The sequence below is a fragment of the Nuphar pumila genome, chromosome 5 (assembly GCF_984573655.1).
Source record: "Nuphar pumila chromosome 5, dmNupPumi1.hap1.1, whole genome shotgun sequence".
Classification (NCBI taxonomy): Eukaryota; Viridiplantae; Streptophyta; class Magnoliopsida; order Nymphaeales; family Nymphaeaceae; genus Nuphar; species Nuphar pumila.
The window spans coordinates 14,898,036-14,920,759 of NC_143253.1; the positions used below are offsets into that span (position 1 = coordinate 14,898,036).

Consider the following 22,724-nt stretch of genomic DNA (forward strand, 5'->3'; position numbering starts at 1 on the left):
CCCAAATGTGAAATCCTGCATATCCCAAATTTCAGGATTTGGATGCCTTTAGATTCTCCAAATCTTTGTAGCTGTTTGGGAGCAAGTATTTGGCAACTGACCAGAATTGCTATTTTCTTGCCAACTATCCCAAACAGCCAAGAGTCATTGAGTAAACTACAAAAGAGTTGAGAAAGAACATGGCAAAGGTGTCCAACATTGGAATTGTCAAATACAGCTTCTATGAGGTGGCTGGATTTGAGAGATGGGAGGGGCTCGAAGCTGCCAAATCCCATCAAATCACTTCAGATTTGTTATGTCCAAGCTCCCAAACATGGTAGGTATCTGGGATTCCCTAAATATAATTGAGATAGATTGACTTTTGGGTCCAAAATATTTGCCTTTTTGTTCTTTTAGGCCAAGAGAAAACATTCTCATCACCTACCGCACATCAGCAGGCCTTTTTTTTTTTAAAAGAGAGCTGGGGTTAGGCAGACCACTACCAGTTATACAACTATACCATTGGGTTTTGAACCTGCAACGTCCCAACACAAGTGGTGTGCACTAGCTGCTCCTACTGGTACATCAGCAGGCCTCTAGTTTTTTTTTTAATTTATAACTCAAATAAATCACACCCAACACAAAGAACTGGTGGTTCAGCCTGCCATACCTACGTCGTGCCCACAGTGTAAAACTCCAAGGCTAGGACCCCTGCCCCCGGGGCCTAAGCTATGCATTGGCTTGCATAGAGGGGCGACGCCCATGATCTCCGGATGGTAAAAAGAAGTTGAGTTCCCCCTTTACCCATCAAGGAGTACACCTAGCTTAAAAGGGATGCCAGGTGACAAACAAAGATTTCGAACTGTGATCATCCCATGTCAGGTGACAAACCATGATTGCACCTAACAAGAAATGTGGAGCTCTAATAGGCAGAATATTCTCATTTTGTCAAACAGTCTAGGTTGATTTTTTTAAAGACAAGCACCGATGAACTTGTCAGAAAAAAACTATATGTCTTTAATTTGTAAGAATGCCTCCAATAATTGGAAACCATAAAAATTACACTGATTTAGTTCTAAAGAGGGAAACGAGATGAGCACTCATGGCTGGGCTGGGCTCATAAAAAGCTCGTTCGAAGTCATAAAGTAGGGTCAGCAAGCAAAACGTGAATAAGCATTCGGCTTGACTCAACTCATATAAGCTCGCTAAGTAGTTAATGAATATATTTTAAACATATTTTATATCACATAGAACAAATAATTTAAGTATATGGCTGAGAAGAAATAGGTTTACAAATGAAATCTGATTGCTGCCATCTCTGAAACAATGGATTTTATTGGAGATCCTATCACTTGCAGCTTTGAACAATGTATCTGTTTGCAAGCAAGCCAGCTCGAACTGAAACTCATTTAGCTTGAACTTATCAGTTTATACTCAGCTCAGCCTCCCAGAAGAATGAGCCAAGCCTGAACACTTGAAGCTCAATCCATTTGGCTCGTTTACCAGCCTCTAGGCCACCTATTGAACATTGTAGATCAACAGAACTAGGGCCCATAATCTAATCAAGTAGGGGTTCAACTGCTAAAGTGAATCTGAAGAGACTCAGATGACTCTTAAGACCCAGTGATTTTATAATTGAGACATACTCAGATCGCTTAAACAGAGAAACTGTTTTTTATTTCTCTTTCCTTATTCCATCCATTCACAGACTCGACACAGCACTTACAAAGCCACTCAATATTCTCTAGCTGGGGAAAACATGATACCAAGAAAAAGAAATTCCCCTACCAAACAAAGTGAGTTTGCATATTCCTTCAGGGCAAAATAATAGAATATGCATATTTACAGAACTCACCACATACAAGACAACAGACTTACAACATTTGAAGCACATAAATGGAAGAAAGAAAGAAGTTATTGTCGGTACTCAGGGTTGAATAACATGGCCTCTTGATAAATTAGGTCCTTCATCTGCTCCTCCGTCAGCGCGTCCTGTTCAAAGTCGAAGCTGAAAGGAGCTGAGCACACTGGTTCATCGCTGATGTCATGGAGTGATGCCAGATATGGGTGAGCCAACGCATCCTCAACTGCAATTGACAAAAATGTCAGAAGAGCAATAACATTGTGTCAAAATGTTATGGAGCAACCACAAAAACGCATCAAAATATGACACACACAACTTATTTTGATGCATGGATATATGGAAAAAGTAATAGGCCAGATCCCCATTCTGAAACAGAACGCAGGTCAAAATGAATCAGGTCATCTTAACAGAAGGATGATGGCTGATCCTTTTTTTTTGTCTCTATCCTTTTCCATTGTGTATGTTCTGCAAGCACACTTAGGATAGCTTTACTTTGCTGGCCACGCATGACTTCAAATCAAATGTGATTTGTAGTCGTATGAACCAGACTGGTAGGGGATCCCTTACTATCATGATTCTGACACAAATGAGAAAATGACTCATTTGCAAAAAAAAAAGTCATTTTCTCAAGCCCATTCTCTTAAGTCTCACATTTTTTTTGACGCGAGAGAATGGAGCCAATGAGAATCATACCATTTGTGTGAGAGAATGATTATCATGGGGCATAAAGAATCATACTAGTGCATTCGTGGATACAAAAGTTCCTCTGCCCTTACCAGTAATCCTTTGTCTTGGGTCGAATGTCAACATCCTCTCCACAAGATCAATAGCTAAAGGATGAACATGAGGAAATTTCTGAGTAAGTGATTGACGAGCATGTCGTGGAAGCTGCTGAATGTATCTTCTTGCATTGTCACTCACAAATCCCAAATCGTTACCCGTAGGAGTTCCAATTAGCTGCAAAGAATGCAATCATTATATGTTAGCACGACCGTACAATATTGTTCCAAGCTCAACGAATGATGACATAGAAGATGGGGCAAGAACAGGGACTGACCAATGGTGGTTGCTTGAAGGACAAAGCTCAGGTATAAAGAGCATCGCCATAACAAATTAACCTTGAAAAAAATATAGGTTTGCTATTTTTTCCAAAAAAATATAGGTAAGAGACGACCTTATTTGCTCAAATTCGGGTCTTAGCCCATTCAAAAAGTTGAAGAACCGGTCTTCTTCAAGTTGCATGTGACGGAGTTCAATTGCTTCTCCACTCCATTTTGGTTCGAGCATAGCAAGCTCATCCCAAATAGAAGAAAGGTCAGCGAAATATTCTCTAATAGTCATGTCGCCTTGTTGAAGAGTAAGGGCCTTCTTTTGAAGGTAGTATTTATGGGAAAGATTCCTTGAGGTATACATTTTTTCAAGATAATGCCATGCTTCCGAAGCTTTCTTGAACTTAATAATATTGGCATTAATCTTGGTTTCAACCGACGAAAAAATCCAAGAAAGAATCTTTAAATTCTTCATTTCTCATTCGTCATGTTTCTTGGAATAATCCTCAAGTGCTTTTGTTCTTTCATCCCCTTCAAAAATCTTGATTTCTCCATCTTTAACAATAGTAATTTTCGGTTCGGGTTCCGGGATTGTGCCCTGCACATAACCCCATAAACTCTTCCCTTTTATGTGAGTCTCCATGTTCCCGGCTCAAACATGATAGTTGGAGCCATTTAGTTTAAAGCCGAGAGCAAAGGAAAACTATTTTTTGCCCATTAGAGAGTAAATATAGAGAGAGAAATACGTACCAAAAGAATATCTTTAAGTCTTACTTGCATAAGATTCTTCTAAAAATATTGGAGAAGCAAGATCCACCACTTCAATCTTCATAACACCAAAGGCATGCTTTTCGAGGCACTCAAAAAACGAAGAATCACACGATCCTCTATCACCAACTTGGCTCTGATACCATGTGAAAATGTCTACGAAGAGATAATACGTATACAAGCACAAATACTTTACAAAAGATGTGCACGAAGGCACTCACACAACACTTGAACAACTATACACAAATGCGTAAAATAGCAAACATGCACTAAGGCATGTGTTTCAATAAAAAAGGAGAATGCTTGAGACTCTCAAACTAATTTAAATTACAAAAGGGACCACATAGGGGGCTCACAAAGGAGTTGTCGGGGAGCCCCCACCAGTCACATTTGTGACCGTTGGGGGGGGCAACAACTCTATTGGGAGGCTCCCAATGTGATACGACACTTAAAAAGAAAAATAAAAATAAAAATAGAAAATAAATAAAAATAGAAAATAAAATAAAAAAGAAATTATAAGCATTATTCCAAGTGGAATATGCATAAAAAGAGAAATTACAGAAATACCCTTTCAGGTATTATGGATATATATATATATATATATATATATATATATATATATATATATATATATATATATATATACTTACAATGTTGGTTTGCAATTACATTTTAACAAAAGCGTTCACTGTTAGTGGATGCTTTCCCACCACTCATCCCACATGGATCAGCGACTACACTTTTTTTATTTTACGTGTACAAGGAATTAGCCGTGGTTGTGACCGCTGCTAATTTCTTATTTTCCACCCAGGGCATTTGCAGCGATCATGATTGCAACTAATGCCCCAGATTACATGAAATTGGACGTGCCTGATGTATCCACTGTACCAGCCTCTCTCTCTCTCTCTCTCTCTCTCTCTATATATATATATATATATATATATATATATATATAGAGAGAGAGAGAGAGAGAGAGAGAGAGAGAGAAAGAGAGGAATGAAAACCTACCCAATAGAAAGCATGCCAAACCTACCCACCAGACGTTTTATTGGATTTTTGGTGTTTTTTTCAAAATTCCGACCATACAGATGTGATCTATATGCTTGTTTTTATAGGAATCAGTTCTTGGAGCATTTGATTCTGATGCATGGATAGGTTTTTATAAGTTTCAAAAATCAACGGGGTACAATTTTCATAAAAAATATCATTTTTTCTATCCAAAATTAATTATCTAAGTGTCAATTTCTAGTAAATCAATCATGCTGAACACATCTGTACGGTCAGAATTTTGAAAAAACACCAAAATTTTTTCCATTGGGTAGATTTGGCATGGTCTCTCTCTCTCTCTCTCTCTCTCTCTCTCTCTCTCTCTCTATATATATATATATATATATATATATATATATATATATATATATATATATATATATATAGGGTACAACAACAACTACGCCTTCATCCCAAAACAATTGGGGTCGACGATATGAACCAAAAAAGGAAATCATTCTGGGTCTTCCACATAAGTCCTCCTCCAATCATTTCTATCCAATGCCATGTCCTCGGTGAGGTTCAAAGCATTCATATCCTTTCCTATCATCTCCATCAAAGTCTTCTTAGGCCTACCCCGACCTCTTTTAACTAATATATTTTCCCATTTCTCCATCCTTCTAACTGGGGCATCATTAGGCCTTCGTCAAATATGTCCAAACCACCGTAAATGATTCTCTCTCATCTTATTTTCAATGGATGCAACGCCTACCTTCTTACGTATCTCCTCATTTCGAATCTTATCTTTTATTGTATTTCCACACATCCATCTAAGCATACGCATCTTAGCTACACTCATTTTTTGAATATGATGTCTCTTGGCAGCCCAACATTCTCTACCATATAGTAAAGTGGGCCTAATTGTCGTCCTATAAAACTTTTCCTTCAACCGCAATGGCATTCTACAATCGCACAACACTCCAGTTGCATTTTTCCATTTCATCCACCCAACCTTTATCATATGATTTACATCTCCATCAATTTCTCCATACTTTTGAATGATAGATCCCAAATATTTGAAATAGTCATCCACCGGTATTTGTTGTTCACCAAGCTTCACTACACTCCCATCACTCTGACATTCCATATATTGCCTTACTCTTACTCAACTTAAAACCTCTTGCTTCCAATGTCTATCTCCATAATTCTAACTTAGCATTAACCCCAACTCTACACTCATCAATCAAAACAATATCATCAGCAAACAACATACACCACGGCACATTTTCTTGAATTGATCTCGTAAGCTCATCCATCACTATAGCAAATAGGAAAGGGCTCAATGAAGATCTTTGATGTAACCCAACCGTTATAGGAAAATTGGTTGTCACTACTCCTTCGTACATATCTTTAATTATACTAATGTACTTGAGAGAAACACCTTTCTTCATCATTGTCCACCAGAGAACATCCCTAGGTATTCTATTGTATGCCTTCTCCAAATCAATAAAAACCATATGCAAATCTTTGTTCCTCTCTGTATATCTCTCAATAAGTTATCTAAGAAGACGTATAGCTTTCATAGTTGATCTTGCGGGCATAAAACCAAATTGATTTTCCGATATCATGACAACCTTCCTCAACCTATACTCAATCACCCTCTCCCAAAGTTTCATAGTATGACTCATGAGTTTTATAGCACGATAGTTTGTGTAATCTTGTATATCACCCTTATTCTTATATAGAGGCATCAAAGTACTCTTCCTTCACTCATTAGGCATCTTATTTGTCCTCCAAATCTTGTTAAAAAGATTTGTCAACCATTCTAAACCTTTCTCACCCAAGCATTTTCAAGCCTCGATAGGTATACCATTTGGGCCAACTGCCCTTCTTGATTTCATTTTCTTCAAAGCCTCTGCAATTTCTTTCTTTTGAATCTTGCGCATGAAGTCACGATTCATCTCATGAAAAGGAATGGAGAAGTCTTCAAGATCCTGAGCATGACTTCCATTAAATAGCTTATCAAAATAATCTTTCCATCTCTCCTTAATCTCCTCATCTTTGACTAAAACCCTTTGTGTTTCATCTTTGATACAATATATATAGGGTAATTGGGTTTTTTTGGGGGTGTTTTGTTTTATTTTTAAATTCTGACTGTACGGATGTGATCTATGTGCTTGATTTTATAGGGATCAGCTCTTGGAGCGTTCGATTCCAACACATGAGTGGGTTTTTATAATGTTCGAAAAATCAAGAGTCCAAAATCTGTGTAAATTTTTAGTGTCCAAATAGCATTTTTTTCATCAATAACACATAATCCAGAAGTGGATTCCTAGTAAATCGACCAGGGAACCGCGAAAAAAACAACGGAAAAGCCCAAAAACCCATTTAACATCTTTCATTTAGCACATATGCATTAGCCTAAATATAACCATTTTGTCAATGATTAAAGGACAAGAAATAAAAGCATTGTTCGCCAATTCAGAAAACAATTTTGCTGATATCTTCACCAAAACGACTTTCAAAGGATAGATTCAACTATCTGAAGAGAAAACTTTAAATGTCAACACCAATGTACAACTTGAGCGGAGCAATGGAAACACCACCTTTAGAATCATAAAAAGGTGGTGACAATGCTATAATATTAAATAGCATTTGGTTAGGAATGGCCAATTATAATATTTTTGTACAGTTGATGTATTTGTAAATTACCATGGGCTTTGTTATAAATAGCACATATGTGTGGATGCCCCAAAAACAAGAGAAGCTTTCAGGCTAAGGATTCCCAGGGCTGCATGCCACTTCCTCCACCTTTCTCTAAGTATTAATCTTCTCCTCCTTTCTTCAGAGGTTTAAACCTAGAGGCCCCAACATATCAGGATAAAGCAAAGTATGCCAATTATACTAAGAGAACCCTCCAGTTTCCAGCCAGAATGTTATACCCAGTTGAACTAAGAGAATCCCTCCAGTTTCCTGCCAGAACGTTATACCCAGTTGAACTAAGAGAATCCCTCCAGTTTCCAACCAGAATGTCATACCCACTTGAATTTTTTACAAAAACCCATTATGCTACTCCTTTGTCTTCTCCTACATTCTGGCATACCTTATTAAGAATTTATTTGTATGAGGTCATGTGCATGGCAGTTTACTAAGCAACTTGCATCTCTTTGTTGTCCATGATAAAGCAAAACTCAACATATCTAAAATAGCATCCACTTCCGGGCTTTGACAATTAAAGTTATTGACAAGAAATTTACCTCCATTAACAGACGCAGCTGATGTACATGGTCCCTCCCTGGAAATAAAGGCTGCTGGTTCATTAGTTCCATAAATATGCAACCCACCGACCACACATCAATTGCAGTTGTATACTCCGCTGAGTGCAAGAGCAGCTCTGGTGCCCTGTACCATCTTGTGACAACATATTCTGTCATGAAATCAGTTTCAGATGTGATCCGTGCAAGCCCGAAATCACATATTTTAAGATCACAATTGGCATTCAGGAGGAGATTGCTGGGCTTCAAATCTCTATGGAGAACATTTGCAGAATGTATGTATTTCAGTCCACGTAAAATCTGATACAGAAAATACTGCAAAAAAAGTAAAACTTTTTAGTTGGCTCACAAAATGAAAGAAAAGCATTAAGAATTTGCATAGGCATTACACTCCAAAAAAACTGGCATCAATGCTTATTGCACTAAAATATGGCAATGCACTTGCATGTAACAATTTGAGTAAATACATCAACTATTATCTCTATGAACAAACATTCATGGTATTGTAGCTGTTTATATATGAAAGAACACAAGCAACACTTCTTTGTGAAGAGTTGACTAATGATAGCTTTTTATAACAAATATTACACGCTTGAAGCTTGAAAAGAAGATGCATCATAGCAGCATGATTATACACATTACACTTGGGTAAGTATCATACAAGTAAAGAGGAAGCATAAAATCTGTACATTCCTTGCAGTTCTTTTACTATTTCAAGTTAGTCTGATTATTTGCTTTAAACCAAGATACTTTATCCAGCCAGCAACAAAATCAATCATTGAATATGGACTTGCAAGACCGGCAAGCAAATAATCAAAGTGGTTATCACTGAAGGTCCCACATTAGAGGATCGAACAAAATTTGGCATCTGATCGGTGTGTTTAAGTTACGAAAACTTCACCATGGTCTGTGCCTGCTGCCAATGCTCCGAAAGTATCCAGCTTGAAGGCCCTTCCTACAGCTCTCTCCTAAATAGATAGGGGCAGAGCCTATGAGAATCATGCTGTTCTCTGAGCACCTAGCCTGGTGAAGACTCTGGTGAACAAGCTGCTTGCAAGCAACTTAGTTCATTTTAAAGAGAGGAGATCATGTCATACTGTATATAACCTATTTCTTGGTAGTATTGTGTATAACCATCAGTATGGACCCCACTCTGATGGTTCCCAAGTGAGATGCACGGTACTCAAGTGAGATGTGTGAGGATTGAATATAACCCAGTAACCGGTTATATATAATATAATCTGATCTGCTGTCCCATTTAAAGAACTCAGTTTGGATGTAGGTATTAACCGAATTCAACATAATTGGAGGCATACTAATTGGATTTAGAGTTGGATTCAGATATGGAAGAAGAAAACCCATACACCCCTTCATGGACTCTCCCAATCCAAGGGTCACTCCTTCTGGTCGCTCACAAACCAGCTAAGGACCCTTGAATGCACCAAGCCCCGGGCCTCCACATTTTCAAGATTGCAGCAGTTTGCCGAACAGGGGCTAAAGGAAAAAAGAGCAAAGGCAGAAGCCATCACTTCTACAATTGGATTGAGAAAAGCACAAGTGTTTTCCTTGCTGGACAACAGGAAATGTATATCATAGAAAAATGAGAAACTGAATATTTATAACTAGCTTTCAGTCTCTTCAAATTTGTTGTTTCTTAAGGAAACAATAAAAGACATGAGAACCAAATAAGAAAATTTTGTACTTTATGAATCCATATGCTGAGGAGTTGTAGACTCCAGCTATTCTTTGAAGTAAAACTCTAATTGCCCTTTTTGCATTTAGATGTAGCTTCCACCAGTGACATTGCAACTTTTTTTTTCAATTTCACAAATCATTTGTAGCATACCCTGCTGTGTCATTGAGTCATCAAACTGCCAAATCACAGACTAGCTATAGTCTGACACTCTCAATTACCTATTTACAAACCATGAACATCACCTCCTCATATTCTTGAGAGAATGACACTGCATCACTACCTACACAAGGATGTATTGACTTTACATACATAAGTACGATATTTCCAGGAACAACCATTTCTTAGAGATCTAATTTTGATGTGCTGCAGTGATGGCTTGTCATGACCAACAAAATTCAAGCAATAAAGTTAACCAAAACAATTATGCTACTTGAAGTAAAAGAAAACATAATTACTGGATATTATGACATGTTAAATCCCAACATTATTTTTCCAAACACAACATCAATACAACTAATAACCTGACAATGCTCCTCTGACAGAGCTTGATTTGAACGAATTATTTGATGAAGATCAGTGTCCATCAATTCATAAGCAATGTAGACATCATTGAATGACTCACGAACAGGTGGTGGTATTATATCCCTTATTGCCACAACCTGTTCAAAAAATTCCATCAGCAAGGATAGCACCAACTACAGTTCCCTCATAGAAGACAGAAATCATGCATTGTTGGCAGAAGTGAGGAAAATGGATATGGCATGAAAGAATGAATATCACGGCCAACTAAAGAATTCTCTTTATATGGAATTTAACATGTGCAATAAAATATAAGTTACAAGAAAAAAAATCACACAACATTTTAGTAAACTAGTTAAATGGTGGCCTATCAATTATTTGAATTATTTTGACAGCAAGAAGAAAAACATGAGTCCTTTGAAATGCACTGGCCTGAACATTTTAAAATATCACCCTTTAATGGTTTGACGAAAGCTTGGAGAACAGCTTTCAGGCTTTGTTCAGTTGTAAAATGTTTGGATGGAATGAGATGCAGCATAGGAAGATCTCAGTTCAGACCACCATTGGTTCCCATCCTTTTCAGTACATACATGCATGTGTGCATGCATACTTAAACACAAACACATGTAGATGCATATAGGGCGAATATTTGGTACTATCAGTAATACCATACGATCTAGTAGAAACTCATTGACTTTCGAACAATCCATTGAGTGCTTCCAAGATCAAACCCTGCAGAACAGTATATTTAGAAAAAAATATGTTTTAGATATAGCCAACAATATCAGTGTTGCTATTGCATTCTAACAGTTTTTTTAGAAAAAAGACGGAAATGTCATGATATTTTAAAAACATGGCCATATTTGAAATCTCAAAGATGTTGAGGAATTGTCTTTTAAAAAACTCAACTTAAAAAAAGTAAATTTGATAACGGATTTCCATGTTGTTGATAATTTTAAATTTCTTTAAATTATTTTTAAAATACTAATAAAAATAGAAAACTTGATAAATGTTCTCTTCCTATTGACATTTTTTCAAGATTTTCCCAAGGCTTACAGAATAACTTATAAAATCCTGAGAAACAGCAGTGCCAAAATATTACCAAGACAAATGTTGGTGACCATGTTTCTAGACTACGACATTTTGACATTTAAACAGATTTTTTAAGAAATTTTATGATACAAAAATTCAGGTCGTTGTATCAAAACAAGTTGATCTAAAGCATTTTTCTCAGTTAAACAAAGAACACTATGATAAAACACATCAATAGGGTCCAATTGAGAAGATCATGCCTGCAACTACGACTTCATATCAGACAGTACAACACTATAAATAGTATCACATATTTACCTCTATATAAATAAATATATATATATATACATATGGGTAGTATTTGGTCATCTCGACCTGACCATCTGAATGAACTAGAAATCATAGGTGTGGGGCCATGTTGACCCAATCGAACCTCATAGATGGGTTCGGCATGGTCCAAATGCTATGAACTAGCTTGGAATGAATTTTTTTTATGAGAAAACATGATTTTATGAGCTGAAAAAATATCACACTGTAGACCATTGATCAGTGTTGTGAAAAGCGTTGAGGCGTAGCGAGGCGCTCCACCAAAATCTGAGGCGAGGCGTAAAGCGTAAGCCTCAAAAAAAATTTGAAAACTTAAAAAAAACTATAAAAAATATCTAAAATTATAAATAAATAAAAATTGCTTTATTGATGAAGCAACAACCAACAAGAAATAAAAAATCTCAAATAAATACTGAAAAAATATGAGATTAACATGTAAAAGTAACATTAATGCAACAACTTGATCTAATTAAGTATCTAAGAAACCAAAATTCAATCACAGCATGAGATCGTATTTATGTTGTTTTTCAAATATTAGAAACCAAAATTCTCTTCAATTAAATTGTTCTCTTGCCACATTTGCAAGAAAAAAAAACAGAGCTAAAAAAATATCCAAAGAATAGCCATATGTAGTAGAGAAAGCATGATCCCCTTCTGTGTTCAATCCAATTTCAGCAAGTAATGAAGTTAACTGATGCAAAACCGAAGCATAAGTGCTATCAAAATCCAGATAATCTCTCTCTCTCTCTCTCTCTCTCTCTCTCTCTCTCTCTCTCTCTACTCGCCATTCTTCTACAGAGGAAGAACCGAAAAATCATTTCCTTCTCCCAAAAACCCTTCTTCAGATTTCAAGGTATGTTGGTTCGACTAGATGATGAGTTGTGGAGCCTGATTCAGAGTTTTTGCCCTTGCAGTAGGGAGGTCCGAGGGCTCCCCCCGGATTTAGAATTTTTTGGGGGGGGGCTTATGTTTGTGACCCGGTTTCTTATGGATCAGACCCGATCCGATGATCAGCCCATCTCCATCCTCTTGATTAATTGGGGGTGCCACCATGACCTGCGGTGGATTCTAAATCTGGGGCCGCTCGCTCGGGTTTTCGTTGTCGACAACCATCGAACGATCCATTTGCATAATACCACCAAAAATTAGCGAAAACCTATCAAAATCGTATGCATCAACACAACATAATGTTGTAACATATGAAAGGGCAAGACTTGAAAATGCTCCCTCAGAAACAAGACACCAGAATACAGTAATTTTTTGAGGAAAAGAATACAGTACAGAACCATGGTAGCATCTGCATATGCTTGTGTTCTGCTAATTTGAAGCACCACCTGCCCATGCAACTAGGATAAATATACTATCAATACTGAGGAACCAAGCTATCCATCACATGGGTGATATTGTTCCTCTCATGCCTGTGCAGGTGACATGTGACACAATACACAGTTGAAGCTTTCATATGCATAATGTATGTGCATATAAGGCTTCATTAACATCAAACCTATTATTTTTTCCCTTGAGCCATGGAAGGGAAATTAAGAACTGAACAAGTTCAGGAGATTTTTTTTTTTTGAAGAATAAATTTCATTGCTTCAGCAGTATAAATTACAGAGAACGTATGAATGGGTGTGAAACAGAAAACAGCAAATACAAAATTAAAAACAGTGAAACCAGCAGCCATGTAGGGCCGTGATTTGTGAGGTCAGATCTGCCTAGTCGATCCACACAAAAATGGCCCTGTTACCTCCAATCCATTCAGTCGAGCATCGAGGTCATTCTCTGTTTGTAACTTCCCACCTTAATAGATCATGTAATGCAGCAGGGTTTGTGTATATTCCTCTAAAAATCCGCTGCTTGCGCTCAGTCCAGATTGCCTTCCAAGCAGATAACGCCCCACACTCGCCAGATAAATTTCCATCTCTTACCTTTCCAGTGCATGTGTGCTGAAACCAATACAACTCTTGGGAAGTTGATGTTACCCCAGTTGATTTGAAAGTCCCCCCAAACCTCATTGAGCAGATTTCTTATAAAAACACATTGACATGCCCTGAGGCGTATGAGGCATGCACCTCAAGGCTTTTGCGCCTTATGCCTGCACCTAAGCCCCTCGCCTTGAGGAGAGGCGCGCTTTTTGCACTGCCATTGATTTTTCAAGGCTTATAAAACCACACCTACATTTCATAATCGGACAATCCAAGAGCCGATTCTCATTAACCAAACCATGTAGATAACATCTGAAAGGTAAATAAGAAATAAAATTCATTCACATGCTCATGGCAACATGACCCCATATATATATATATATATATATAGAGAGAGAGAGAGAGAGAGAGAGACCAATGTTTGAGAAGAAACCCAAACTCCAAAGTGACTGAACCCTCAACCAATAAAAATTTAATGATGTCATTTTTTTCTTGTTTATTTAATATTTTTTTAATGTGTTGGACATCCCTTTTCCTTTCCGCACATGGTGCCGTTTCACCCTCTCTCTCTCAATAGAAACTTAAAATGCATTAATATCTACCCCCTCTCTTTCTCTCACTCCATCTCTCTTCCAACATGCCCTCTCTTTCAAGCCCCAAATTATCTCTCTTTCCTTTGAACATTTCACAAAAGGTTGTATCATCTCCACCTGCTCTCTCTCTCTCTCTCTCTGGTCATTCCGCCTCCTTCCTCTCTTGGTTTTGTCTCAAGTTGTAAGTTCAAGGGTGCTAATTAAATTTTCTATTTAGCTCCGGAATTTATAAGTGTTCTTGTGGATCATCAATGCTTTCTTTCCCTGAAATTGGTTTCTCCATATCCCCAATGTGTTTGCCCTCTTTCTCTATCAAGCCCCACACATTGCATCTCTCTCCCCCTTTCCCTCTCGTTTGATTCTTCTTTCATGACCGATTAAAATATCAGTTACCATCAAAATATGAACCAACCCAAGGAACAAAAGAAGCAAACAGAACATGGAAAAATCAGTATCTCACATTTTCATGATCCATATGACGAAGAAGCTTTATCTCGCGAAGTGTTCTCTTAGCATCTATTCGGTTTTCAAAAGCATTTCCAATCTTCTTAATTGCCACTTGCTCCTTTGTCTCAGAATTCATTACAGAGCTTCAATGGTGAATTATAATAAATCAAATGAACTGATCATTAATTAAAAAACACTGATAGAAAAAAAAAAACTAATTATCAGAAATCAAAAGATAGAACTTAAAAAAACATATGCGAAATAACAGAAAAAATACAATAACCACCTCAAACTAAATATCACTTTCCAACAAAGAGAATATTTAGTTGGACAAAAAGCAAATCTAACATTAACGTGATTAAAAAGGTAGACAAATAAAAGAACAGCACCTTCAAGAGGCATGCACATGAACAGACAATCATAAGCTCTGGGCATACATAACAGAAGCATATGGTAATACATGTATTTGTGCAATTAGAAGGTTAGTCTCACTTCATCAAATCAGGGTTGAGAATTTCCTTTGTTGCAAGTGCATAATATCAGTTCCTTGATGCATCTTATGCTTCAAGTTCTTGAAAAAAGATTTTATCCATCCATCCTAATCTAAACATCAAATCTGAATTCGAAGCTGGACTACCTGCACCAAAGACAGGACCTTGGCTTAGCTCTGGATCCAACCCAGTACGTAAATTCGTGTTTTACAGAAAAAGAAAAAGGCCCATTTTTGGCACCTGTCAGATAGTCTAGCGTCTGGAGCCCTATTTTTTAATAAAATACACATGAAGGCTTTGGATCTAACACAGATCTGAAATCAAATTTATGCCTAGGTTGCAAACACCCAAACCAAGCTTGAATCAACTTCAAAAAAGCAACGTTTATAGACATGAGCTAATTAGAGTATTGGACATGTTCTTTTAGATCCAAGTATAATGATTCTAGGATAAAATATTTTGGTCTTTATCCTGCTCATCAGTTTGATCACCAGCAAGATACATACATACATATATACAGAGAGAGAGAGAGTAATGTGTTCCTTAGGCCCCCTTTTCATTAGATCTCGTTAGGCCCATTCAAAAATCATAGTTTTAAGTATTTTTTCTAACGTCTAACACCGTAGATGTGATCTATAGGTTTTGTTTAGTGGAAACCGGCTTTTGGATCGCCGGAATCTGACCTGTATAAAGGTTTTTCCAGTAAACCAAAATCAATGGCTACGAAGGTACCAGTTTTTCTCGGGCGATAAAAATATGTTTTTTCATCGAAAAAACACGATCCAAGAGTCGATTCCCACTGAATCGAGCATGCTGAACACATCTAACAGTTCAGATCTATCATAAAATACTTAAAACCTATGGGGCAGAACGGGGCCTAATATGTTCAGCTCTCTCTCTCTCTCTCTCTCTCTCTATATATATATATATATATATATATATATATATATATATATATGTGTGTGTGTGTGTGTGTGTGTGTGTGTGTGTGAAGAGCCCAAAATTCTAAGTGATTGAAGCCCCACTTCTCAACCAATGGGAATTCAGTGAATTTGATTTAGAAAATACACTTTAAATGTTATATAAGACCCATTTTCAAATCCTAATTAAATACTCTCTCTTTTTCAACTGACACTATGTCTTTTTCTTTTTCCTAATTAAACACTCTCTTGCTCTCTCATTCTCTCTCTCAAAAGTTACCCTGACCTTTCACATTCCCAACCACTTGCAAATTCTAGTCTTACCATGGTACTAATGGCATTTGATGCATGCCATGGTACCAATGACACTATGACTCTCCTCCCAAGGTACTCTCTCTCTCTCTCTCTCTCTCTCTCTCTCTCTCTCTCTCTCTCTCTCTCTCTCTCTCTCTCTATATATATATATATATATATATATATATATATATATATATATATATATATATATATATATATATATTGCCATAGTACTAATGGCATCTCTCTTCCCAATACCATTATTAACATGATACTAATGGCATTTAATACTTGCAATGGTACTACCTGTGCAAATGAACTGGACAAGAGGAGAGAATAGAGTGGTGACTTCAGATTATAGAAAGATGAAAAATATAATTTCGACCATTTTCATAACATGAACAAAGAGAGCTTCACTGTTGCACAAGATTGTGTCGGTACATTGTAGGCCGTTGATTTTTTAACCCTCATAAAATCGGACTTATATTTTTAACATGAGATGCATATGCTTAGATGGATGTGTGGAAATACAATAAAAGATAAGATTCGGAACGAGGAGATACGTAAGAAGGTAGGCGTTGCACCCATTGAAAATAAGATGAGAGAGAATCATTTACGATGGTTTGGACATATTCGGCGAAGGCCTAATGATGCTCCAGTTAAAAGGATGGAGAGATGGGAAAATATATTAGTTAAAAGAGGTCGGGGTAGGCCTAGGAAGACATGGATGGAGATGATAGGAAAGGATATGAATGCTTTGAACCTCACCAAGGACATGGCATTGGATAGAAATGATTGGAGGAGAAGGATTCATGTGGAAGACCCAGAATGATTTTCTTTTTTGGTTCATATCGCCGACCCCAATTGTTTTGGGATGAAGGCGTAGTTGTTGTTGTTGTTGTTGTATAAAATCGGACTTATACATAAAAAAAAACATGACCCAAAGGTCAGTTTCTACTAAACTTAATATGTCGATCACATCTGGAGAGTTAGATGTGCAAAAAAACTGAAAAAAATGAAAATATTACATTTTTCCACTAGGAGGTTCCTTACCAACGAGGGTATCAAACATTATATATATATATATATGACATATATGCCTTGCCAATGGGTATGATATATATTAGCAATAATATATATATATAAGGAAGGGGGACCGCCCAACTAAAGGAAGGTCCAAAATCTACAACCAACGACGATCGGACGGCTCCCATTCTCCAATGCTTGAGCATCTCATCGATTGGACCTCATATATTTGTTCTTTATAATTTATCTAGTAAGAAATACGCTTTACACGAAGACTTTACTACATATAGACATGTTTTTTGAAACATGAAAAATCAACATGCATTTAAAACTTTACAATACAAAATATTGTGGGCCGTTGAATTTTAGCGCTATCAAAAACGCATCTAAACATCAAAAATTCATAATCCAAAGCATGTTGCTCAATAAATGAATGATAAAAATCGAATATGTAAAGTCTGATCGATGAAAAGCTCAATCGTTAGAGAATGAATGCTGTCAATTATCATCGGTTGTAGATTTTGGACCTTCTTTTGGTTGGATGGTCTCTCTCTCTCTCTCTCTCTCTCTCTCTCTCTCTCTCTCTCTCTCTCTCTCTCTCTCTCTCTCTCTCTCTCTCTCATATATAATATATATATATATATATATATATATATATATATATATATATATATATATATATTAGCAAAGGCATGGTGCAAAAGGAGCACCTACACCATAGTAAAGCCCATTTGACCTGTTTCAATCCAACAACTATAATCATTTAGAAAAAAAAATATTGCATTTATAAGGGCATTATGTTTAATATAGGTTACTTAATATACATTAAATGCTCCAATAAAGGTGTAAAGCTAAAAAGGGACTTCATATTAAAGACAAGGCATCTTTTTCTGAATTAATATAGCCATTGGATCAAAATGGATCCAACGTGATTGATTAGGGTATAAGTGTACCCTGTGCATTGCATCAATACTAATATACATACATATATATATATAGAGAGAGAGAGAGAATATATAGTATATAAAAAGTATCTCAATGTTTTAATCATGAAATCATATGCTCATGTCTTCATCCGAATATAAACCAATATAACGTTTCATAGCCTTGTATTTATGGAGTGATAAATTTTAATATAACCAATTTTAATTTGATGGTCTCATTTTCAAAACTACAAAAAACAAGATCAAAAAGATATTAAGAAAAGATGAGGGTGTGTCTGCAAAAGGCAAAGATAGACGGATGGATAGAAACCTTTGAAAATTTACATTACTCAAACTTTCACAAATGCATTGATATGCCAAGACATAACAATATGATGTTTCATTTCTTTTATCAACACTTGCCAAAAAAGAGTTATACGAGTGGAATTGTACAAATCTAATTGCTTAAATAAATCAAACATGTGAAAGACCAAGAGAGAGAAATAGACAAACAAAACTATTAAGGAAAAGAAAAGGAGAACACAAGCTGGAAGAAAAGGGAACAGTATGTGATGCAAAGCATCCTGAAGATCCGAGCTTTGAAGATGAATTGGATCCAAATCCAATTTCTAAGATCCAATCCAGAATGCGATCCAGGACAGATCCAATCATGCAGGACTATCAGGGTCCAATTGAATCTCTGCCAACCCAGACCCATTTTGATTATCGTGCTACAATATCTGAGATATTTTACATCTTTCACAGAGATTGTATTTTTAATATTCGATTCCATTTTGGCACGTGAGGAATCGCATTAAATATATTTTTATTTATAATCTTTTTTTTATTTTTTTAGGAGCCGGATTCTACAGATCCGGATAGTTCTGGTGCCCTGTAGGATCTTTTTGTGGTACTAGAGGGTGTATGGGAAATGCGGGTAGTTTTTTGTTTTTTTCGCAATTTGCATTTTCTAATGCGTTTTGTTTGCAGGATCCAATTCGATGCACAATCCGGATCTGGATCTCGATCCATTTCAATGGAGCCCTAGTTGGCGTCATTTGGAATGGACCATTTTAGTCATCATTCCAATCTCAGCCTTGACTGGTTCAAGTCAAATATGGTCGTTGAACCTTTAATAGCCTTAGCCAAAAATAGTCCAATCAAAATCCTTTTTTTAGAGCATGGCTTAAGAAAGTCATTTGCCTCTTTAATGTGGCTCTTCCCCATGCTCGAGGGCCTTTATGATGTGGGGGTCGACCAAGGGAGAGGAGGTTGCTTCTCTTTGACAAAAAAAATCTGTTTGGTGTGGCTGAAAATTCGTTTGGAAGAGAGACCATCTTTGGGTGAAAGAAAATTTGATTTTTACTTGGGCGTGTAAGGTGATCTTGTCTAGATCGACCTTGAGAGCTTTGCAATCATTCTTGGTTCGTGTTGGTTGTTGGTTAGATCTGTTGTTCATGAATCCTCATTGGTGCCGGTTGCTTCTCAACGACACCAATTACCATCTTCATCCGAATATTATTCACAGGTTCATGTGTTTTTATTTTTTTGTTACTTTAATCATTTGTGTCTTGTGTTTCTCATTACATGTTGTTGGTAAGTTGTAACAAGGTACTTGTTGATTTCTAATGCATGTTTAGAGGTTTTTATGTTCCGAATTGACTGTGTTACTCAAAGTATTTCCTGCATTTTCGTGAAAGTCCAGAATTTCGTTTCTACTAAGAAACAAGGTTTTCTGTTACGAGTTGTCAGGGACAACTCCAAAGAAACGATCGTATCGGACTCGATACTGATCGGTTTCTGGCGTTCTTTAGCTTCTCGAAAAGCTAACACGATTTCCTACAACTTTGTAGTTGAGGCCATTTCGTGAATCGGCCGTTTGAGTCCCTGAAAAGTGTTGTCAAAGTTTCGGACTAACAGGAATCCACTGTCACTTGTTTGTTTCAGAACACTCCTAGTGGTGTTCGGTATTTTTTTATTATCTGAAGATTCCCTGCATGAAAAAATGTTTTATTTGATTCTATGGAAAGCTAGAATCTAGATCTAAAACTTTCATGTTTTGAGTTTTAATTGAATCTTCGTTTAAGTGCCTCAAAAAATATTAATCTCTCTGTTGCTGTCGAATATTTGAAATTTTAATTCCTTTGATAATATCTCATACCATTTATAGAATTCAAAAATCCGTAGAGCCTTGTAGAAAACTCAAAAAATTCTGAATCTTAATTCATTAGAAAGGTCTAGATCTGACCTACATTTTCTCAGTTGGTGGTTTTCGCAAACTCCATTGTCTGACGGGTCAAAAACCCCTCCGAACAGACTGTCTGCGGAGTCCAGAAGTTTGTCATAGAGTTGTTTGTTCGTCCCAGTCTCGAGTTCGTGGAACGGACACTGCTAATTTGAATCCAGTGATTTCGGATTCGTTGGAAAGGCATGTGAATCACTCACAACTTCCCTTTGGGCCGCCTCTGTCGAAACAGAGTGCACGGGTCCCGAAAACCCTATTTTCCTGGGTCCTATTCAAACTCATTTTCATAAAAGCTTCCGCGCGTGATGAGATCCATTTGGATCTTGGATCGTGGATCGGTGTTCACTGAGTCCACATCAGTATGTTTGATTACAAAATGATTAATTTGTGAAATGAATACCAGTCAAGAACCTATTGTATTTCTTTTGATGTTAATGGATGTCATTCATCTATGTCACATAGGTGCGGGTGCGGGTGCGGGTGCGGATGTGGATGCGGATGCGGATGCGGGTACAGATGTGGCACTTTAAAAAAAACTTGGGTGCCAGGGAGGATATATATATATATATAATTTTTAACAGTTTTAAGTTAACACTACGTGTATTTGTGTGCATTTATGTATTTATATATATAATATAGATAAAAATGAACTTGATTAGGGTTAACTGAATCTACTTTTGGATAGAAATGGACCTCAGTGTGGTTGACTTCACCTAACACAAAGGAAGTCATGTCCAAGTGTCTGCGGTGCCCTGTTAGAAGAGTCCGTGTGACATAGTCCTTCATGCATGCTCAATAGCTTAGTATCACAGCTTGATCTCTAAACAGAAAAATACTGAAACCTTCCTTTAGTTCGCCAAATTATAACCTCTTCTGAAGAGAACACAACTAATCATCTACCACTCTGATACCACAACAGAAGAAGAAGAAGAGAAGAATATGAAGCATTGAGAAGGGCAGAGAAAGATAGTGTTAAGGACACACAATATTGCATCTAGGAAAGATAAAACCTAGAATTGCCACTTTATCTCAGAATCACCTCAACAGAACCCCTCAGACAAATTGATCGATGACTCCAAAAAAGGTATGCAATTTTGGATTTTTCCTGACTTCCTTAGTACCAACTACCGACTACGATCTTGCCAACAAGAGCTCAGCCTTCCTGGTTAGGATCAGCCGTAGTTTGCCACCAGGCATGGGACAACCATCGAAACCCACGGGGGAGTCCCTTGCCACAAGGGTCGAAGCTGGATGCAGTACCCGGCAGGCAGGGGGGGCTCAAGGGTTTTAACAACCGGAGGCCTACCATTGTGCGGTCGGTGATGGTGGTGTTTTCCCTTACCAACTACCAAACCCGCATGCAACCTAGCACGGTAATATAATGATAAAAGCCCAAATATTTCATATTTCGGAGCAAGCTCGAAACAAGCAGCTACGAAAAAAAAACAGAAGATGAACAAGAACAAGTCGCTTTCTGAAGTGATGTGCGTACCAATCGAGCTAAATTCACAGCCTCAAATCAACAGAAAGCTCGAACATATTCGTTCCGAAACCAAAGAACGAACACAGAAACAGCACAGGATTAGAACCCCCCCCCCCCCAAAAAAAAAACAGAAAATCCACAAATATTCCACCAGATTCCAACAAGAGCAAGGCCAAGAATCGAGAAGAGAGGAGGAAGGAGAGCGACGACGCCTCACCAGACGATCCCGTAGGCGCCCTTGCCGATGGGCATGATCGGGGGATTATACTTGGCGGTGACCTCGAAGATGTTGCCGAAGATGTTGTACTGGATGAATCGGCCGCCGTGGCTAGGGATGGAAGGGATGCCGTCCAACGCCGGAGCGGCGGCCGTGCCGTTGTTCTCCGGCGGCGGAGGGCCGTGAGCCTCCGCCATCACCGTATCCGAAGCCCCTCCTCCTTCCATCTCCCCCGATCGATCGCTCCTTCTGCAACACACCTAGAGAGAGAACCCTAGGAATCTATTCCGGATCGCACCAGAAACACTAAAAATTATCAACAGAGTGCTCTATCTCTCTCTCTCTGAGTAGTCTCTGTTCTCTTCTTTTTTACCTTCTTTTTCTTTTCTTTTTTTGTGGCTTTTACGTCGAGAGATTTGATACATTTGCAGGAAAGCGACATGAATTTGCAGGCGATGGAACATTTTTCTCGTAAATTTGTTTAACTTTTTTTTTCTCGTGACCGAAAACTCGAAGTTGTCCTCTGGGTTTAGGTCAATAGCAGTAGGATCCTTTTTTTTTTGTTGGAATAGGCAGTAGGCTAGCAGCAACGTTGTGAAAACCAGATTCATTAGGGCTTCGTTTGTTTCACCGATTTTACACATGAAAATGGGGTTTACCT

At 37.5% G+C, this 22,724-nt stretch overlaps 1 protein-coding gene across 1 annotated transcript; it reads right to left on the reverse strand.

The window, feature by feature from the left end:
• Positions 1-1,634: 1,634 nt before the first annotated feature.
• On the reverse strand, positions 1,635-22,504 carry LOC149836892 (mitogen-activated protein kinase homolog MMK1-like). Its single transcript, XM_090005644.1, has 6 exons — positions 22,064-22,504; positions 14,475-14,604; positions 10,140-10,277; positions 7,905-8,237; positions 2,620-2,800; positions 1,635-2,066 (listed from the first exon to the last, which is right to left on the reverse strand). Exons 1-6 carry the CDS (start codon positions 22,288-22,290, stop codon positions 1,894-1,896), a joined length of 1,182 nt encoding a protein of 393 aa, XP_089861770.1. The 5' UTR covers positions 22,291-22,504; the 3' UTR covers positions 1,635-1,893.
• Positions 22,505-22,724: the final 220 nt, after the last annotated feature.